Source organism: Calidris pugnax, unplaced genomic scaffold (genome assembly GCF_001431845.1).
Source record: "Calidris pugnax isolate Ruff unplaced genomic scaffold, ASM143184v1 scaffold20, whole genome shotgun sequence".
Taxonomy (NCBI): Eukaryota; Metazoa; Chordata; class Aves; order Charadriiformes; family Scolopacidae; genus Calidris; species Calidris pugnax.
The window spans coordinates 5,245,761-5,266,829 of record NW_015094510.1 but is presented as its reverse complement, the minus strand read 5'-3'; the positions used below and the strand labels follow the sequence as shown (position 1 = coordinate 5,266,829).

At 38.1% G+C, this 21,069-nt stretch overlaps 1 protein-coding gene across 4 annotated transcripts in view; it reads right to left on the bottom strand.

Annotated features, from left to right (window-relative positions):
• PCDH9 (protocadherin 9) overlaps positions 1–21,069 on the bottom strand; it is a 737,828-nt gene that overhangs the window by 247,231 nt on the left and 469,528 nt on the right. For 2 of the 4 annotated variants that reach the window (XM_014965920.1, XM_014965921.1), the window contains one exon: positions 9,560–9,761. In XM_014965920.1, the coding sequence (XP_014821406.1) occupies positions 9,560–9,761 (202 nt within the window). The remainder of the gene's footprint in view (positions 1–9,559; positions 9,762–21,069) is intronic. The other 2 variants (XM_014965922.1, XM_014965923.1) reach the window with 1 other exon arrangement.

Below are 21,069 nucleotides of genomic sequence, written 5' to 3'. Positions count from 1 at the left end.
TATCCCTGGGTACCTAAGATATTTGCATGTGGATGTCAAACATCAAAGAAGGGAGTGCAGTTAACAAGAGGTAGGATACCTCAGAGTATTTCCAGTAGCACCAGATGCCTATGTATAACAAATTATTTGAAGCCCTATAGATGTGCATTCTGGAGCTAAATTCCATCCCAAATGTCTATGTGTGAGTTTGGTGCTTGAGCTCCTATTACACTCAATAGAAATATGCTGAATGGACTGTCAAATGAAATTTAGCCAACCTTTTTTAGGAACCTGCTTTAAGATGAAATGCAAGCTCTAGAGCTCAACAAATTTTAAAAAAAAAAAAAAAAAAAGGAGCTTAGACACTTAGCATAACATGTAAGCATCAGATTCAGGAGTTTATAATACGTAGCTGAGTTCCATTTTTAATGTCTGGAACTAACACATGTACCTCTTGGTTACTTGCTACAGCCTTCATTCATAACCTGTGGTGGGATATAGGCACTTCTCTATGAAATTTACTTTACCAACTTCAGATATCTACCTTAGGAGCTGAAGTACTTTCCATACATAGTTTCTTCCACTGCCCACACGAAGTACAGGACTAGCAGACTCTTTTATTATGTTCTTATGAAGCCTACCATGGTCTATATCTTTCTATGTAAAAGTGTTTAGGCAAACAGAGATATTGAGCCTCAATATAGATGCTTTTGATGAAATTTGAGATGACTTTTCATTACCTTTCCTGGTTTCCCATAGAAAATACCTCCTGTGGCACGTGGCATCTTTACTTCGGTTTCTATACGTTCTTTAGCACTACATAAGATATACTACCATAAATTTACAAGTTTGCAATTTATGTATCTTAGAGAATACAGATTTTTCTTTCCTTCTTTCTTTCTTTCTTTCTTCACATCTCTATTGCACAGTCTATACAAGACAAATTTAATTAATTCATAGGATTGCAGAGTCACAAAATGGCTAATGTTGGAATGGACCTCTGGAGATTATTTAGTCCAACCTCTCTGCTCAAATCAGGGTCAACTAGAGTAATGTCAAGTTCGCGCTTCAAAATGTCCAAGCATGGGGACTCCAGAATCTCTCTGGAAAACCTGGTGCAAAGTTCTATCACCCTGACAGTAAAAAATGTGGGTGGTTTTTTTTCTTATGTTTAAACAGAGTTTCTTTGTATTTCGGTTTGTGCACATTGCCCCTTCTTTTATTTGGTATACCACTGAGAAGAGTCTGGCTCTACTTCTACCCTCCTACCCCCCATCTCATCAGGCATTTGCACACATTAATAAGGTCCTCCCTAAGCCTTTTTTTCTGCAGGATGAACAGTCTCAGTTCTCTCAGCATTTCCTCATATGGCAGATGCTCTAATACCTTAATCACCTTTGTGGCCCTTTGCTGGACTCGCTCCGTACTTCCATTTCCCTTCTGTACTGAGGAGCCCAGCACTAGACTTGGCACTTCAAATATGTCTCATCAGTGTGAGCAGAGGGGAAGGATCATCTCCATCAACCTGCTAGCACCACTCTTCCTAATTCAGTCCAGGAGGCTGATTCCTTTCCTTCAAGGGTGCATTTCTGCTTCATGGGCAGTCTATTGTCCACCAGGACCCCCAGTTATATATATATATATATAGGACCAATATTCAAAAAAGAAAGAAAAAAAAAGTGCTCAAGAACAAAATATTGCAATATTCAAAATACTACAAAGAACTAAGCAATTTACTACAGATCCAAGATGACTTGAGCACCATAATATCTAACATGTGTATCTACACATTGTGTAGATACAAGCAGAAAGTACACACTTTTTTGTAGTTTATTGGCTAAGATTTCTGACATATTATGCAGTAGACTGTACTAGTCAAAATAGTCCCTTGGGCCTCAAATATCTATACACTTATGGAAGTCAAAGACTTCCTGTTGTCAAAAGGTTCTACAGCCTTACAGGCAAGAGCTAGATACTGAGCATAAATGCTCTCAGACTGGGAATACAGTGTCTACTTTAACACTCTTGTGGGTTAACCTGGCTGCCAGGTGCCCACCAAGCCCCCCTCCTCAGCAAGATGGGGGAAGAAAGTAAGATGAAAAGGCTCATGGACTCAGATGAAGACAGGGAGATCACCTACCAGTTACCATCACTGGCAGAACTGTCTCAATTTGGGGAAGATTAATTTATTTATCACCAATTAAAAATAGAGTTGTATTATGAGAAAAAAAAACAAAACCAAAACCACCACCAACAACAACAAACCCCCAAAACCAAACCAAACCAAACCAAAACCCTCCAAACTAAAAACACCTTCCCTCTACCCCTTACTTCTCCCAGGCTCAGCTTCATTCCTTCATTCCCTACTTTTATGCCTCCTCCTGCTCCCACCACCTCACTGAGTGGCACAGAGGGATGGAGAACAGGAGTTGCAGTCAGTTGACAACAGTTTGTCTCTACCACCGCTTCCTCAACACACCGTTCGCCTGCTCCAACATAAGGTCCCTGTTAAGGGATACAGTCTTTCACAAACCATTCCAGCACAGGTCCTTTCCACAGGGTACAGTCCTTCAGGAACACGGGTCCCCCAAGGGCTGCAGTTACTGCCAGAAAACCTGCTCCTGGATGGGCTCCTCTCCATGGGCCCCAGTTCCTGCCAGGAGCCTGATCCTGTGTGGGCTCTTCATGGGCTGCAGCTTCCTTCAGGCCCTATCTACCTGGTGCAGTGTGGGGTCCTCCATGGACACCACAGTCTTCTCTGTGGGCTACAGCGCCTGAATCTCTGCTTCAGTGCCTGGAGAACCTCCTCCCCCTCCTTCTTCACCAATCTTGCTGTTTGCAGGGTTGTTTGTCTCACATTTTTCTTACTCTTCTCTCCCAGCTGCTACATAGATTTGGGCAGCAGTGGGTCTGTTTTGGAGCCAGAGGGAGCTGGCTCTGTCTAACATTGTGGCAGCCGCTTGTGTCTTCTCACAGAAGCCACCTGTGCAGCTCCTTCATCCCACCCCACCCATCCCCTTGTCACATAAACAAAATACAAACACAAAATAAATCACTGGACTATTTAAAAATACAGGCTTGATTTAAGACATCTTGTGTGAAAGTCTATGCACTGTGCTATGACAGAGGTTTGACTAGATAATGATAATGCTTTAAAACTTAAAAACAAAAGTCTGAATCTCTGCAGTAGATTTTGGCTTACTGTGATAAGAAGAAAAGCCTTGTGAGAAGATAACTCTTACTGATAGGAGAAAATACCTCTTAGTGATTCCTTAAATCAGTCTTTTGTTTCATCCTGCACCACTGGAAAAAGCATCTGTGGTTTTAAACTGTCGTAGGAAACAGCAGCAATGACAGTCATAGGCACCAGCTTTCACCTAATGTGTAACCTTCCCCCTCCTTTAATCCTCTAACTCTTCTAAATTTGTCTTACAAGTCTGAATAGTCCCCGTGCCCCATCTAAACTTTTCAGCTCACTGCTGAGGACCTGCAGTTTCTTGTCTCGTATGGCAGCAGGAGCTAGAAAGTTCAGACACGTTAGGTGTTTATCTTGGAGAAGCGATGGGACAAGTTCCCCTCTCACTGCCCATTGGCTATGCCATCCTGATTTACACTGCAATTAGCTTTGGTGTATGGGGAAAAAAGAGCGTAGAACAGGAACAGATGTAGCACAGTGGCTTTTCTAAACCAAGACAATTTTAAAATCCTTTACTGTAATGAGGCAGCAAGGAGATGTAATGAGATAGCAATACCTCTTACGCCTCTCAGATTTTATTTATATTTTTAAAGAAATAAGTGCCTCGGCTAAGATTGAATTCAGACTTTAGACTATTTTATAGCTCTTCAGCAGGCTAATTCACCAACTTGACTCCAGTTTTTCTTACTCCTACTTGCCTGTAGCTAAATGTGACAGTGTTAGATTCTGTGTGAGGTATGAACTTGTGTTTAATGAAATGGAGGAAATGACTCAAAGGCAAGTGTTCTTATTTTAGTTCACATAGAGTCTCATATTATGAAAACACAAGAATAACTATGGACAGTGATTTATCTAGAGCCGAAGCATTAGCAGAGTAACATTTCTTCCTACACTTCAGGATGTTCAGCTATGGACTCCAATATTGCCAAGGATGACAAGAAACTTTTGAGGCAGCAAAATGAAAGGCAGGATTAAGAAGAGGTTATGCCCGCAAGGTTAAACCGTCATCACCCACTGCGTGTAATGATAGTGACACTGTAAAACCAAAGCTCTTTGCATGAAAGGCTTAGCTTCTCCACATGGGACCCTATCATATGACCAAGTGTAATACAAGACGGTCTTGCCATTACTCTGGACTTTAATCATAATTAAACCACCGCCACAGAGATATTCCTACCTATTACTGGAATTATAGTATGATTTAATACCCCTGACATCACTTGACTAAACCACAGTAGTATTAGGTATTTAATAACCACATTTATCCATATAATTTTTAAGGTACTGGAAATAAAGAGGCTACCCACATACAGTACTATTGGTAGACAGCACTATAATATTACTTCTAAGAATATAGAATTGCTTACAAATTTGTAATTAATAACTTAGGACATAATAGAATATTCTAGTTAATTTGAAGGTCATTCTTTTTACTTACTAAAAAAGGTGACCTTCAAAATAGTGTTTTTGTTACAATTTTTTCTACAGCTCCCTTGTTTTATACAGATATTACTTTGTATTACGTAACATATAGATACCACTTATTAATGAGGTGTAGACATTAGGCAAGCATTTACTTAGCTTCATAAACATATATCAGAAGACATAAATATGATATTTCTGTCTGGTTTTAAACCATTGGAATTATTGCATAGATTCACACACAGTGTATAGTAGGCTTTCTCCCCAGAGCAGTTCTAACACTCCTCTAAATATATGCTATTCCTCTTTATCTCTTTGAAGAAAATGAATCACATCCACAGCTTGCAGCTATCAAAATGTGATTTATCAAGCATTTTCATGAAAGTGCATTTTCCCCCTTCTTTACACTAGGAGGCACATTTTTCCTTCATACAGTTCTATCGCACAGCTCTGCCTCATGAAACCCTTAGATACATTAACAATTCTGATTTAAATTTAAGTCCCTGACAACCTTTACAATACCACAGTGAAAGAATTCTTCACTGCTAAGGTTTGGGCTTTTTTTACGCCAACAAAAACCACATTTATAGTGATGAAAAATAAGATTCTGCACCTGACTGCTGGCAAACAAACACATCTTTTTCTTTTGACTGATTACTGAAGAAATAATTCATATTAAAATACATCAGACAGCTGTACACTTTAAATGTAACTGAAAATAAAGAAGATGTTTGTGTTAAAAGTGCACTTCCTGATACACACATTTAAAACCATTCAAAAGCAGGATTTTTGGTAAAAAGAGAGGTTATAAAGTCATACCAGTAAATACAATTTTACAGTGACTTTTTTTTTTTTTAGATCCTACAGGAACTTTATGTTATCTGAATTCTTACCTGATATACTAAAAGGTAAAGAACTTTAATTGGCTGACCCATCTTTGGAATATCTTCCTTCAGTTTTTATAGGAAATGCAATATACATGCCCTCCAAATGCAAAAGATAGTGTTCATTTGGAGAACATGTGAGGTCAGCATTCCACACATCAAAGCACAGCTCAGATTATTCAAAAAGCTCTTTTTTCAAAAAATTAAAGACTCTCCTTTTTAGCATGTGACTTGGTTGGTTTGGGTTTTTTTTTTTTGTTTTGGTTTGGTTTTTTTTACAGACTCTCAACACTATGATATTTAGAATCTTTCTCTATTGTTTGTCATCATGGTGACAAGCAATGTAGCCAGGTTTATCATGCTGCTTTCCCTCTCTTTTGGCCCACGCTTCTGGTAAAGTCATGGTCAGCAAGGCAAGGCTGAGGTCGTTAATCACTGCATTTAAATGCAATAAAATGTTGTAACATACACGAGGCTTGCTTTTCAAATCAATATAGTATGCAAAATTAAATCATCATAACCATGACTCTTGGATAATGACACTTCCTGTAGTAATTTTGAATTACTTGTTGTTATTATCACTTAATAATGCATAGCAAAACCCCAGTGCTGGTGTAACTGTAGCTTTATGTTGTTTTTAAACACAATGAATTGTTGCTCACTGAGGGGAGAACTTTTATAAAGCATATCGGTGCAAATAACATAAAGGTGAAATATAAGGAAATTGCAACTGAAGGGTTAACATCATAGTCCTCTGACAATTAATTAACATTGATCAGTTAACAGTGGTGAAATGAAAGATATCTTAGCGCACTGAATAAAACCCTCAGGGGTTAAAAAAAAGACTGTACAAAGTAGACAGGTTTGAATGGTGCAAACCAAACTTGGACTCTACAAAACACTATTAAAGTTCTTATAAATTTTATTTTTTACTTCATATTTCTATCTCGTTGCCTTTCCATAATTACCACAGAGCCAGTGTGTGGCTGACACTGCGAGTGTTTGGCATCTCCATTTCAGTTTCCCCCGGTGACATAGATTGCTGTTTTAAGATTAGCTAGATGAATGTACTCTTGCTGTGTATGTTTCTTTCATTAAATCACGTAATTGTATCTCTTGTGCATCTGTAGAAGCTAATGATTGTAAGAAGATATGGCAATAAGGTTTTGCATATCTTTGTGTAACAGGTTATCAAGACCTTTAGCTCTTTTTTTTTTTTTTCTATTTCAGGTTTTGAAGACCTGGGTCCTTGGTCACTCTTCAAATATAATTAAAATAGCAACATAGTAATATTGGGAAACAATGACTGTATTTTTCTTCACATAACTTCACAGTGTACAATAATAAACCACACAATTCACTGAGCATTAAAGCCATTAACCAAAATTGCTCTCACCATGAGGCAAGGACTTTACTGTCAAGATTAACATCATATTCCCATGAGCTGAAGAAAGCCTTTACTGAGAATGAACTTTCATAAAAATACAGTGGGACAAATCTGTATTTTTTGTGCAGATTTTATTCTTGGAGATAATAAGAAAATATTACCCCACAGACTATTTCTTCTCTTCAGTTGAAACAACTAAAATAAAAATAAAATATTGCTCTGCAACATTTATCATCCAAAACTGGCAGCAGTACATGTACATGGCAATACTACTACTCTCCACCAAGACTTTCCCTTGTTATAGCATTATCTTTTACCTCAGCATGCCCCAAGTATTTTCAAAAGCAGCAAACCCTTTAACAGCCACTGAAATGAAACAACCTCTACTGTTAAATACACCTATTTGACATTTCACTGCAATATAACTAGAAATTCAGTTTAGAAGCATCAAAGAATACAACGTTGAAATGCAACTACATCAGTTATTTTAACCATGAGCATATGTAAATACCCACAAAAATGATTTTGCCCTATCACCAGGTAGCATTTTTCTCTTCTGAAAATTGCCACAGGATCTTCAATAACCATAAACTGCTTTAAAGTCCATTTCACATCTCATCCGAAAACTCGTGCCTCCAGTAGCAAAATAACTTTTGACACAATGCCTGGGCAATGACTTCATACTGAATGAGACACAAAAGTCAAATCCATCAAACAGGCAGCATCACCCCCTTCCTGCCTTTGGTTTCCTTGGGATGATTTCCGTCACAGTAACAACCATATCATTCCCTTCATAGTTTGTGAGATTTGATGAAATATGGAATGCACTATTTCAATGTCTGTCCTAATTCAGTCTGATGAAAGGTGAAAAACCTATACTTCAATACTTCTCTAATCAGCATTACAGCTTCATGATTAGATTTTCAGGAGTTTGTCATGAATTTAGAATCCCCAAGGCTAAACCAGGTGCAACTACAGACATCTAAACTTTCCATTTAGCTTTTAAGAACACGTATTCACTCTGTCTAATCTTCTATTAGTATCTGTATTAGGGATGAATAGATCATCATGATTAATATACTATATTTGCTCAATGTGCTTGACACAATATTTATACAAACATATTTTTAATAACTTGGTATAAAGTTTACCAAGCCCATTTTTCCTAACTCCCCTGATGGAATTTAATGGCACATTTTGAAGCCATGTGCAATTCAGAGTCAGTGAAGCCAATGTGACAGTGCCAACACGCAATGCTGCCTTAAAACTCCTCTCTGATCTTGTTAAATCTTTCACACGTCTCACACGTGGTCAAAGAATTAACAGGATAATTCCACTTAAGCTCCTCACTTGCTTAAGCAGACATACATTCTTGCTCTGGAGTCAATCCATTCATCGCTGCTATTCTTTTATAGCTCTTCGTATTTCTGCAGATTTAGTGTTTAAGATCACAGTTCTAGCAACATTTCTGTTTTGGTACAGAAAATAAAATGCAGAAAACCGGAATGCAGCTCTGACACAGTAAAGCATTTCAAATTGTTTCTTCATAAACTTTAACCCAACACACCCACTTGTTCTTCCCATAAAAAGTATAAGAAAAATATTTCTGAGCTCTGTATTCCATGGTTCACATTCACATTTAAATGTCATAATTCAGATCCAGCTCTGCCCAAATGAGAACACGAGCCTTAATATCCTTCATCAGATCCCAAGCCCACCTTCTCTTCTGGCTTGTACAGGCCCAGTGACAATTTAATCATCTACACAAAAGGGAGAAATGCCAAAGGGAGAAACTAATTCTTATTTCTATACTCCTGGGATGCAAGAGAACTCAAGTTCAATTACCTTCCAAGAGCACAGATAAGACTTTTAACCTTTGTCTCCGCATTCTAGACAGAAAACAAGAGGCTCAAAGGCAGTGTGACTGCCCCCTCGCAGTTTTCAGTATGTCCAAGACTCCACATTCCAATGCCAAAATGCTAGTCACAGTATTGGTTACGACCTCGCTTCATGTTTTAGCACTCACTGTCACAAAACCACTGCAATAAGGTAAACACATTATAGAGAAGGAAAGAAGAAGAAGAAAGGAATTTCCAAACCAGATAAACTGCACATACTTAATAGTCGAATGAAAATGCATATCTGACAGTTCCAAAAAGCAGAACATCATGCCATTCCAACCTAACAAGGAAACTTCTTGCTGTTAGAGGGGGGAATTTTAGGTGTATTACAGAAATTTGGATTCTTTATTTTTTTCAGTGCTTCACTGATTTACTGCTTTCTATGTTAGTCTAACAGATCGTGCAACCTCTATGTCCTTGCTCTTTAAATTTGTATTTAGAATAACTTTCCTAAAACAAAGTCAAATGCTAAATAGCAACAGCACAAAAATCAAGAAAACCTTGCCACCTTGTAGGACATCCTTCTTCCCAGCTGTTCTCACTTACTGTGCAATTTATGCAGAGCTGTTTTTTCTCACTGGAGATATTTTTGTTTCTACATTCAAATTACAACATAAGGCACTTCAGGCAAACTACATTATTTCCTACCAAGCATTATGAGTTAACAATACCAAATATTCACAAACATGCTCAAAAACATCTCCACCATTGCAAAGCTCAAAGGCATGAAGTAGAAGGTAACTGAGTTACCAAAGCAACTCAGAGAAACAGAGCCGTGATGGTGACTCACCAGAGTTGGGGTCAGAGTTGCCATCAGCTTCAGTCCTCTTGTCCGGTGAAGCCTGGTCGTAGAATTCGTCCTGCGGCTGAACCAGAGGGAGAGGGTGTGAGATCAGGGTTCCACCACCCACCGGCTCGTGGTCTCCCAGACCACTGTCACTGCAGCTTTCCTGGGAGCCATCGGGGAGGTGAAATGTAACACGGCGCTGGGACTACAAAGAAGAGCACAGGACACGCTGATTAGTGCTCTTCTTTTCTGTTCTCCTGACTCTTGGTTGTGTTTTTTTTTTTTGTAAAAAAGTTTTGACATACAAATAGATTCCTGGCAATGCTTATGAGGCAATTATTATTATTGTGATTGTTTGTTGGTTGGGTTTTTTTGTTGTTCTTTTTGTGTTTTGTTTTTCCTTTTGGCTTGCTTTTAGAGCAACCCAGGGAAGATGGCAGGCAGGAGAGCCAAATTTCAAAGGTCTGCACATGCTCATCTATGAAGTTAGCTTCTTATGAGAATGTAATCAGTAGACAGGTATATTTTTTATAATTTTAAAAGCATGATCTAAAACAACTCTCTCTGAGAATCCGAAACCATTACAAACTACATTACAAAAAGCAAGTGACATCAGAAAATGTACTAAGTATATACTTCTGTATTATGAACCTGTATTATTACTCTTCCTACTGGGACAATGTCCACCATGTTAAACAAACCAATAAAAACGGTTGTCATCTTCCAGGAATAGAAGGATATATAAATACATAACTCTAAGGACATTTAACTGATATCAATTGTCTAACTATGGATATATAGAATTGATAATGTATCTGTGAAATCACAGTGGTCAGCAATGAATCACAGAATGCAATGATGGAATAGGCAATTATCACTCTGATGAGAGAAACAAAAATAAACAGCACATACTTTGTTCAAAACAACACAGTGTATGAGAGCCAGAATTACAAATTTTCCTGAACTTCTTTAAAAAACCCCCACAGTCATCTCAAAAGAAAAAAAAAATCTGCAGTGTACGCTTGGTTTAGTTAACCATTATTGATTTTTGAACCTCTCTCATCTGGAGAAATAACCAAACTTTGTGATTTGTGGCCACAGAATGATACAGTGATTCCCCACGAGCTCCAGAGCCGAGAGCACTGCTGCAAATTGTTTAGCAACCGCGACTGTGGGATTCATGAAAGGAATATTACAGGTCTTCATGGATCAAAATACTGCATCTTTGAAGCATCGGAAACAACTAGTTCAAGAGCATCTCAAGAGGGCGTTTAAATTAAGTTAAGCACATCTTTCCACAAAAATGAGTTTCAGCAGCAGGGAGCCTGAGTGATCTGGTTAGCTAGGTTGGTTTAGAATAAAGAAGAGATTCACAAGGTGTGCCTTAAGCTTAATAACTGTTTAGCTTAGTGGTTACTTTCTTATCAATATTAGCCATCTGAAAGTTATGGGTTATGTCTAAGCTAATCTACAGAGTCAGTAGAAAAAGGAACATCAGGAAGACAAGGAAACAAAGAAGAAAAGGAACAACAGGTATCATCCACTTGCTGCCTACTTTTAAGTAGTTAAAATCAGATGTCCCATATCCATCCCAAATTCAAGTGAGTTTTCCTGAAGTTAATGGAAAAGAAATTAGGCCCTCACTCTCCTTTTTTCACCCTCTCTTTTCTTCACACTTTTTTTTTTTTTAATGAGAAAACCCACAAGTTAATGGTACTAACTGTATATTTGCTTATTAAAAACTATTTGTTAATGGTAATTACTATCATTTTACATGATGATCAATATCCTTTACCGAGTTTCTTTTAATTCATCTCCCTTGGGTGGACATAGATAGTTGATTAAGTCAATTTTGGATTACTATGTAATTCAGTATAAAAATAAATGTAATACTACTTGCTTTTGGCTGTGATTTTATAATTAGCATTTTGCTTTTAAGTTCCTTTCCTTGCTTTAGAATTAGAAATCAGCTGTAGCAAAACCAAACAGATCCTCTGAGTCATTGAGATGTATTCGTTTGCATCAACAGAAGACCTAAATATATATACTATCGCTAAGCAAACCTCTCACTGTAACTTTTTCTTACAGCTTCTTCATTACAAAATTGCCACCCTGAACAATTTTTTTGGACTTGCTAGCAGGCTCTTTCCTTGCAATATGAACAAAATAGAAATACAGCTAACTACATAGCTTAAAATCTTCTCTTTCTGCATTTATTTTCAGTAACCCAAATTTAGAGATCTGTTTTTCCAAAGTAAGAATTTATGTCACTAGTAAAACCAGTAAGAGGCGCAGGAAAAGGAGATTACCTGCATTTTTTTAAAAAACTGAAAGACTCTATGAGGAAATATGAATGACTGAGAAAATAAATCCTTGAAGTAAGGGGGGAGGTGAAAATTTCAGTTTAAGATTCTCCAAAATAATTCAACCTCTGTATTTAATTAACCTCCCAAATAAACATAAAAAATACATAATTACAAAAACCTCCAGTTTCATGACCTATGTAGTAAAAATACCGATCTTGGGTAACAAAAGCTCCTTATAGTAGCCCAAATCTGCCCTGCCTCTATACTGACAGGGGACCAGTCAGCCAGTAAACTGGCACAGGCCTAACACTAATACTGGCAACTTCTTAGCTGATAGTGCTATAAATCCATGCTTTAAACGATAAGAAAAAAAATATATATCGGCTTGGCTTTCTGAGCCTCTCACTGAGGACCCCACAAATCATAAAGGATTACAAAAACATCTAAAGGCCACGTAAACAGTGATCCAGTTCCAGAGATGATGAACGGACGGCATGCAGTCCCTCAAGAAACTTTAGACTAAGCTCTGCCATCAAAACAATGAGGGGAAAAAGCCTTCTATAAAGAGAGACTCAAAGCAAATGCTTAAGATCAGACATATCATATTAATTGCAAGGCAAGACTGTCACTCAGACTACTGGGAGCTTATGAGGGTGTTAAGTGATGTGATATGTGACCACCTTCTCCAGCCTGCACTGGTCCAAGACCCTCTTGCCTGGCAGCTGGAGCCCACCCTGGGGATGCAGGGTCTCTGCCCCAGCTGAGGGATGTCTGCCACTGTCTCCCGTGCACTAGCAAAGCTGCTGCAGCACCAAGACTGAGCACGTGTCCCAGACACACACGCACGGACACAAAACCGCAGGACACGGGCACAGCTGGTCACACAGCCAGCCACAGACAAGGCGCTGCCTCCAGCAGCTCCCACATCCAGGCCTCACACCAGACACAGGCACAGCCATGTCTCCCTACCCTCCTTGGGCTGGCGGAGGCAGAAGGTCACTAGTGAAGCACACACACCACGCTCCCCAGGTTCACAGGCACACGCACCTTTGTGGATCCCTCAAGCACTGGCACGGCCCTTCTGTCCCCCCAGCACTCCTGTCAGGATCCAGGTCCCCCTTACCCATCCCACGGGTCCCCAACTCGCCAGCTGGTCCAGCTGGGTGCTCGTTGCACACACACAGCACTCACACACTTGTCCCACAAGCACCCCACGCTCATGGGTCCACCCAAACACCAGCACGGACCTTCTGCCCATCTGATATCCTTGCCTGGACTGGGGGCCTCCTACTCCTTTGGTTGGTCCAGCTTGGAGTTTGACAGCAAACCCACACACACCCCCCATGCATACCCCATTTGGGGCAGGTACAGACACTCGTCCCCAGCAGCTGGCACCCAGCACACGGGCTGACACCCTCACTCACACATTGAATTTCTACTCTACAAGAGCATCAGGGACTTTTCCTTCAGAGGAAAATCCTACAACACGCTCAGACTATGCTTGTTTTTATCTACTCCCTCATGCAACCAAATGCAGCCTTGAATTCTTTTTACCTAAAGACAGAATCAAGTTATTCTGAGTAATGAGGTTTATAGTTGGTACAACACTGGGACTAATGATAACAAGTAATTATAATTTTAATTACGCTACAACATATGCAGGATTATATACAGCATGAGATAGGGTTATGGTTCAGGTCCACAACACTTGGCCAAAATTCAAATCTAAAATCTGTGACATATTCAATCATAAACCATAATTTGGAGGGCATGTAGGGTATGCAAATATGGGCTTTCTTCAGGTCCTGAAAAACATACATTCTTTATTTTTAATTAGGAAATATCACACTATTGTTATGTGAAACCCAAAACTGAAAGGAAAATTCAGTCAAAACAATATGATTTTACCCACTGCAAAGTAATTTCAATATATAATTCAGAACAATACGACTCGATAGGTTTTTGAACTGGGGCTGACTTTAAGAATCAGGAAAACAATTGGAATCAGTTACATGGAATCATTCTTCTTTTTAATTGCCTATTACAGCAGATTCTATAAAGCTCATCCAGGTGAAGCTTGACTTCACACCCACAAGAGATACAGAGAAGAATTAATTCTGTATCTTAGATGGCAATAAAGGATAGCAAACTCTGGTGCTAATAAAAGGACAGTTCTAGCATAATAGGAACAGATTTTTTTCTGTTTTCAGACCAGGTGGTCAGCCAGACAGTGCTTTTTTAAATCATAATAACAACCAAAATTATATCAAATCAACCATACATGAAACTGGTGTAGCTGCTTCTTTGCTACAACGAAACCAAATACATACCTAATACTCTCTAACAATTGTAATTTATGGAATTATTTGCTATAAGTAATAGCTGTGGTATTTGAAAATGCTACTAGAAATATCAACAAGATCTCTTGGGTGAAGGGGGAGAATGGATGGTAGAGGGTGGGGATATTCCTAATCAAGCATAGAACAGTAGAACCTCTGTTTAACATAGAATATTGCATTTTAATTTGTTAAAATATTTTATTTGGAGATAAGTAAAACATCTAAAAAATATATTTTAGTCTCAGGTTTTTCTTCTTCATCTTCTTCTGTCCTATATTTCTCATGTCTGTTGTCCTGATATGAGGAATTCAGTGGTTCCCAGTGACAGGACAGGTAACAGTGGGCACAAACTGAGACACAGGAGGTTCTGAACATCAGAAAACACTTTTTTTACTGGGAGGGTGACTGACCACTGGCAGAAGTAGTCCAGAGAGGCTGTGGAGTTTCCCTCCTTGGAGACATTCAAAAGCCACCTGGACACAGTCCTGGACAATTGACCCTAAGTGTCCCTGCTTGATGAGGGAGGTTGGACCAGATGACCTCCGGAGGTCCCTTCAAACCTCAACCATTATGTGCTTCTTTGAATTCTAATTGGGGGAAAAAAAAAAAAAAAAGAAAAGCTAGAAATATCTGGAGCAGTTTCATAGTTTTCCAGTGCTGAAAACATAATGCTGTACTGAAGTACTTTATTTCTGACAATCCTAGCTGTATAAAATGTATTCTGATATCATCCCATACAAATCTATTGCTTTGGAAAGTGGCACAGAGCATTAAAGATACAATCCTGAAATCCTTACTTAAGCAAAAGAATTAGTAGGAGTTGCACCTCAGCATGGATTTCTAGAAATGGTGGGCCAATACCAGTGAGTTTTGAGCACTGCTTGTGAGACTAAGCTTTTTTCTGCTGCCTCCGTTTCCCAGAAACCCTCATACACAGGCAGAAAGTGGGCCGTAAATAGTGTAAGTTATTTTGTTGATTTGAGTGCTAAAAGTCTAAAGTAGAGGAAAGACCATGTCATGTGATATCAAGTGTTTGAAATGTCCTATGGCAGGGGAGTTACGAGCTGTGCTGGAAACAGAACTTTAATGTAGGAAATATAAACACTGGTTTTCAGAACTGTTCAGTGCTTTGCAGTATACTAGAATTTTAGTTCCAATTATGTGCTTGAATCAAATAGCAAGTTACAGAAATCAGCATTAAGAGAAGCTTTTGCACGGTAGGATTGTTTTGTTCTGAAAACCAGACTTTCAAGCTTTGTACAACTATTGTATTGTTTTTGCTAATCAGGAATCCAAGAAATAATTATACTATTGTTCCGCTGCTGAATGTCTCACAGGGACAGATTTGGCTACAGATCCTGTCCATTGTTATAAAACAAGCTATAATTAAAAAAACATTTCTACATTGGTTTGTCTCAAATAGAACCTGCTGAGTTTTAACCAAATGAGCTGGCTTCTGAGTTTACAAATCAGGTACTTAAAAAAAAATGTCCTCTTCTCCACTCAATATAGTTTTAAGTTAAGAGTCTTTATTTCTGTCCTTGATTTTCCAGACAGGCAGAAGTCACCAAAACATCTGATTCACAGTAAGTCAAATTAAGCTTTACCAAATGGGCTATATGTTTGCATATCAGAATATATATTCAAGTATGACACATCTTCAATTGTCGTTGAGATCTTTTATTTCAGATATGGAGATTTTGCATCAGCAAAAAATCTTTCCCTTTCCTTTCTGAACAATTATACCATTGTGTTAAGATGACAAAGGAATATTATGAAGAAAAAAAAAGAAAAAACATTCTGGGAAAATTTTCCTAATGTAAAGACTGTTGATATGGAGGCTTAAAAGAGAAATTTGAAAAAACAATATATCATTATGGAAAATAAACAGAATAATCTATACATGACGTTCTTTACTGGAACTTAAACCATACTCATGAATAAAGGAGTCAGAGAAGAAACATAATAAAATAAAATCAAATGTAAACAACAGTGGGCAAATAATCTAAAAAGCCTATGAAATTATGATGAGGAAGAAGATATTGTTTGTGCACAAGTTTAAGAAAATATTGAAAAGACACAAGAAAAAAAAAATGCTTTATTGGAGGCCCTTTGTGGAAGATGTCCATTTGATAAAGTTTGCTCCTCTCAGCATCAAAACAAAGACTCCTGGTTCATGTACTAAAACATGGATTATTATTTTTTTGTGTGAGATCAAGCCTGTAAATAGAAGTCAAGTCACAAGAACCAGACTAATAACAGTTTCAGAGGGGAAGAGAAAAGATGTTCTGCGTGCCACCAAGCTTTAAAATGCAGTTTTAACAAACTATAGTTTAAATACTTCTTTTCTCATAAGATAATCCACATTTTTGTCTTATGTTCTCATGCTGGAAGCACAAATAGTGCACCTTTTAATGTGGGAAAAGTGTGATCTGGGATAAGGAGATTCTTTTTAAACTAAAATTCAACAGGAAACTATCACACACACACAAAAAAAAAGTCTATGTTTGCATTTGTTCCACAGAAAGAACAGGCAAGGTCTTAGAATAAATGTATGGTTGCTATATTAGGTTGGTTTACAAATAAACAACCATTTGTTATACATTTTTAATGCTCTGATTGACTTAATGAAAGCCCCCTAAAATCTACTATCTACCTTCTCCTTTCCAAATTAGAAAGATGAATGAAAATATATGTCTGGGCTGTGACCTTCTTTGAGAGTGTGTAGCTGTATTGTATTGCATAAGAAGGCCACAAAGTGCCTCAAACAGGGATCTGTATAATTCAGCTCTGACCACTTATAGCCACCTTCTTCCTTCGTGTTTCATTCAAGCTTGCAAAGGATATGAATCTGAGATAAAAAACATCACCCTTGCTTTGCTCAGACAATCTTGGCTCAACTCTGCATTATGTATAAATTGTGCAGTAGATTCCTGCAATTTCTAAGAGAAATAGGGATATTTTGTTCTCATGTACATCTAAACTAAGCTCACTCATGCAGTCCCCATGGCAGTCTTTATTCAAGGATCCTACGTGCATCACAGGATAATCCATTCTTCATGCCCATCTTGATATCTTACCCATAGACCAAGATAATAGAGATAGATAAGGTTTCCATCAATCTCTCAGGCTACACTATGAATGAAAAAAGAAAAAGCAATTCGTACAGCATCTTCATGCTATGTCTTCATACCATGCTACCCATATAAATAACTGGAGTGGTTAGATATTAACTTGTTTTTTCCCCCTAAGGTAACAATGTTGGTATTGATTTCAGAATGTAAATTGTTGTTACACCAGATAATCATTTGATTCCTTTGATCATCTAGGGAACCTGAAGGTGCACAAGTTCACAGGACGTGATGAGATGCATCTGTGGGTCTTGAAGGAACTGGCAAATGAAGCTGCTAAGCCACTAGCCATCATATTTGAGAAGTCATGGCAGTTTGGTAAAGTTCCTCTGAGGAAACGTAACCCCCATTTTTAAAAAAGGATAAAAGGAAAACCCAGGGAACTGCAGGCTTGAGAGGTGGACCTGTGCGAACCAGACCAAGTGCAAGGTGCTGCATGTGGGTCAGGCAACCCCAAGCACAAATACAGACTGGGCAGAGAATGGACTGAGAGCAGCCTTGAGGACAAGGACTTGGAGGTGTTGATGAGAAGCTCAACATGTGCTGGTAATGTGCACTTGCAGCCCAAAAAGCCAACCACATCCTGGGCTGCATCAAAAGAACCGTTGCCAGCAGGTCAATGGAGGTGATTCTGCTTCTCTAGTCCACTCTGGTGAGACCCCACCTTGAATACTGCATCCAGCTGTGGAGGCCCCAACATAAGAAGGACACGGACCTGTTGGAGCGAGTCTAGAGGAACGCCAGGAAGATGAACAGAGGGCTGGAGCACCTCTCTATAAAGACAGGCTGAGAGAGGAGAGAAGGCTCTGGGGAGAACTTATAGCAACCTTCTGGTACTTAACAGGTGCCTACTGGAAAGATGAGGAGGGACTCTGTATCAGGGAGTGTAGCCATAGGATGAGGGGCAATGTTTTTAAAGTGAAAGAGGGTAGATTAAGATTAGATATTAGGAAGAAATTCTTTACTGTGAGGGTGGTGAGACATGGGAACAAGTTGCCCAGGGAAGTTGTGGATGCTCTAGATGACCTAGATGATCTTCAAGGTTCCTTCCAACTCTAACCATTCTATGATTCTATGATTCTTCTGTTCATTTTTGCAATAGTAAAATTTCATAGAAATCAGTAAATTACACTGCAATATGTTAAAAGGAAGCATAAATATACTAATTTATTATATCTCTCTTGCTATTTCAGCTGCAGAGAACTTCAAGGTGGAAATATTATCAATTACAGTCTGCCCACCGACTGGGGAGGAAATGGTTGCTTGATGATCTCAAGCATATTTAAACTTAGGGAGCAAACAGCCTCTCTGCTTGAGGGTTTGTTTAGTTTTGCAGAGAGAGTGAATGAAGAAAGCCCTGCAGTTCAATCCCATGGTTTCAGTCATCTTTTGAGGTAATATCACTTTCTTCCTTTGTTTATGTAGTGACATTCCTTCATTTTATTTCATAAAACTATAGTCTTTGCGCCATAAATTCTTCCTGGCTTTTGTTGGATGTTTTGTTTTGTTTTTTTTTAAATTGGACAGTCTAAAGAATGACAAACCTTCAACTAAATACACAAAACATATGACTATCATATATTTTAAGTTTTGCCTTCAGAATATTCACTTAGAAGGCAAATACTCCTTTTCCTAATAAGTATTGTTATATATCTGCGATCATCTTGACTTCAAAATAAATTTGACCTAATGGGAAAGCTGAGTGTTACAATTTAATCTGTCTAAATCAGGGTATTACCTTGTTCAACTTGGGAGTCTGGTAAAATACTAGTAAATTTTCAATATTTTCAGTCTTAACCACTGTCCTCCTAAATTAATTGCCTGAGACTCAAGAAATCAGTTCTAAGCCTACAGTTACACAAATTAATATCTCAGATGCATGGAAAGGCAAGTGGGGGGAGGAGATGGAAACTGCTGTGCAGAATAAAACATACAAGAAAATAGCCAGGTGCTGCCAGTAGACAACTAAGCTAATGTTCAGAAACATTATTCACTCAAACGGCTAGACATGAATAGATCACAGTTTGCTATATTTATTACATGTTTCTTAGCAAAAAGTCTGTGGAGAACGACCCTGAGAAAGGATTAATTAAAAATGCAATAATTTTGTAGGTATTTGTTAAAAACTATTCTTCTATCTAGGACCGCTTTCCAGACACGTGTAGTTAATAGCAAGAAGTAGCTCTAGTGAACACTCCTAAAACACACATGATTGTAAAATAACAGCAAAATGCTTTTTTGAGGTGTCTGTATTCAGTCATTGACTATAGATGACTACGTAAACTTAGGACATGTATTAAAAGACTTAAAACAGATTAATCCCTTTGACAACTTTGTCATACTCCTTGACAGCAGAGAGACATAAAATTCAGAATTTTCAAATTCAAATGCTCAAAGTTAACCCACCAGTAAGAAAAGGTTGATCTTGCATTATATTCATAACTATTTGGACCCCCAACTTAAGATACTCATCACTTGAAATTTTAGCTGCCATTAAGTATTTAGGATGCAAGTACCTGATGAAATATATCCCACCAGCAAAAAGATAATGCCCTGACTGCAAACTGCTTTATCTCTTTCTCTGGCACATTTTTAAGAAGAGCTTATTTGTATTGCAACACGCAAAAAAACTCACATATAAACAATTTAGTTGTAATAGAATTCTATTTCATGTGATCTTTAGTAATTTAAAGACTTCAGTGATCTTCAATTTATTTGTTTAGTTTGATTTTGGTGATGAGCTCCTCCTAGCAAGAGAGATAATGCACATTACAAGTGCACTCAATTGAAGAAGCATTGCAGAAGCACTGTACCAATTATAACGATAACCAGCATAACTTCTCTACACTCTCAGAAGTTTTACATTAGTAAAAGCATGTGTTGATCAATAATGTATATGAACTACTAAAGCGCAGAAACAGCTGTTGCTGAAGTTTTACAAGTTTAATTATAATAATAAATTTGCCCTGATTTACATTCTGTGAAACTCATCTGGCTTCGGTAATATGAACAGGGTAATAAAGTTTCTGGAACTTTATTTTAACTATAAATTACCTTTTTACATGTGAGAAAAAACAATTGACAATATTTCCCATCTGAGGAATGTGCACTATCTGGAGGCTGCTTATAAAAAGAACCCTATTATAGTCTTATATGAATGACATAAAATAATGAAAATATTGACTGCTATATATGCAATTAAAATTACAATATTAACATATATTATGTTTATAGTACTTAATGAGAAGTATTCCATCAACTAAGATTTATTAATTCTGTTGAGTAAACTGATACATGTGGTGTCATGTCAATAACCACTCTTGATACTGCATCTTATTGTTGAAGCTGATAATCACTGTGTTATACAATCACAGAATCATAGAATCATATGGGGTTGGAAGGGACCTCTGGAGATCATCAAGTCCAACCCCCCCAACTGGAGTGGGTCTACCTAGAGCAGGTTGCACAGGATCTTGTCCAGGCGGTTTTTGAATGTCTCCAGAGAAGGAGACTCCACCACCTCTCTGGGCAGCCTGATCCAGTGCTCTACCACTCTCACAGTAAAGAAGTTCCTCCTCATGTTTAGGTGGAACTTCTTCTACTCAAGTTTGTGCCTATTTCCTCTTGTCCTGAAATGTTAGAAATGTTGCATATTTATGCTTTCATCACGATCAGTTACTAGAGCAGAGTGACAGTTATGCAGTACCATAAGTACTGCATAGGAAGCAGGAAACTTT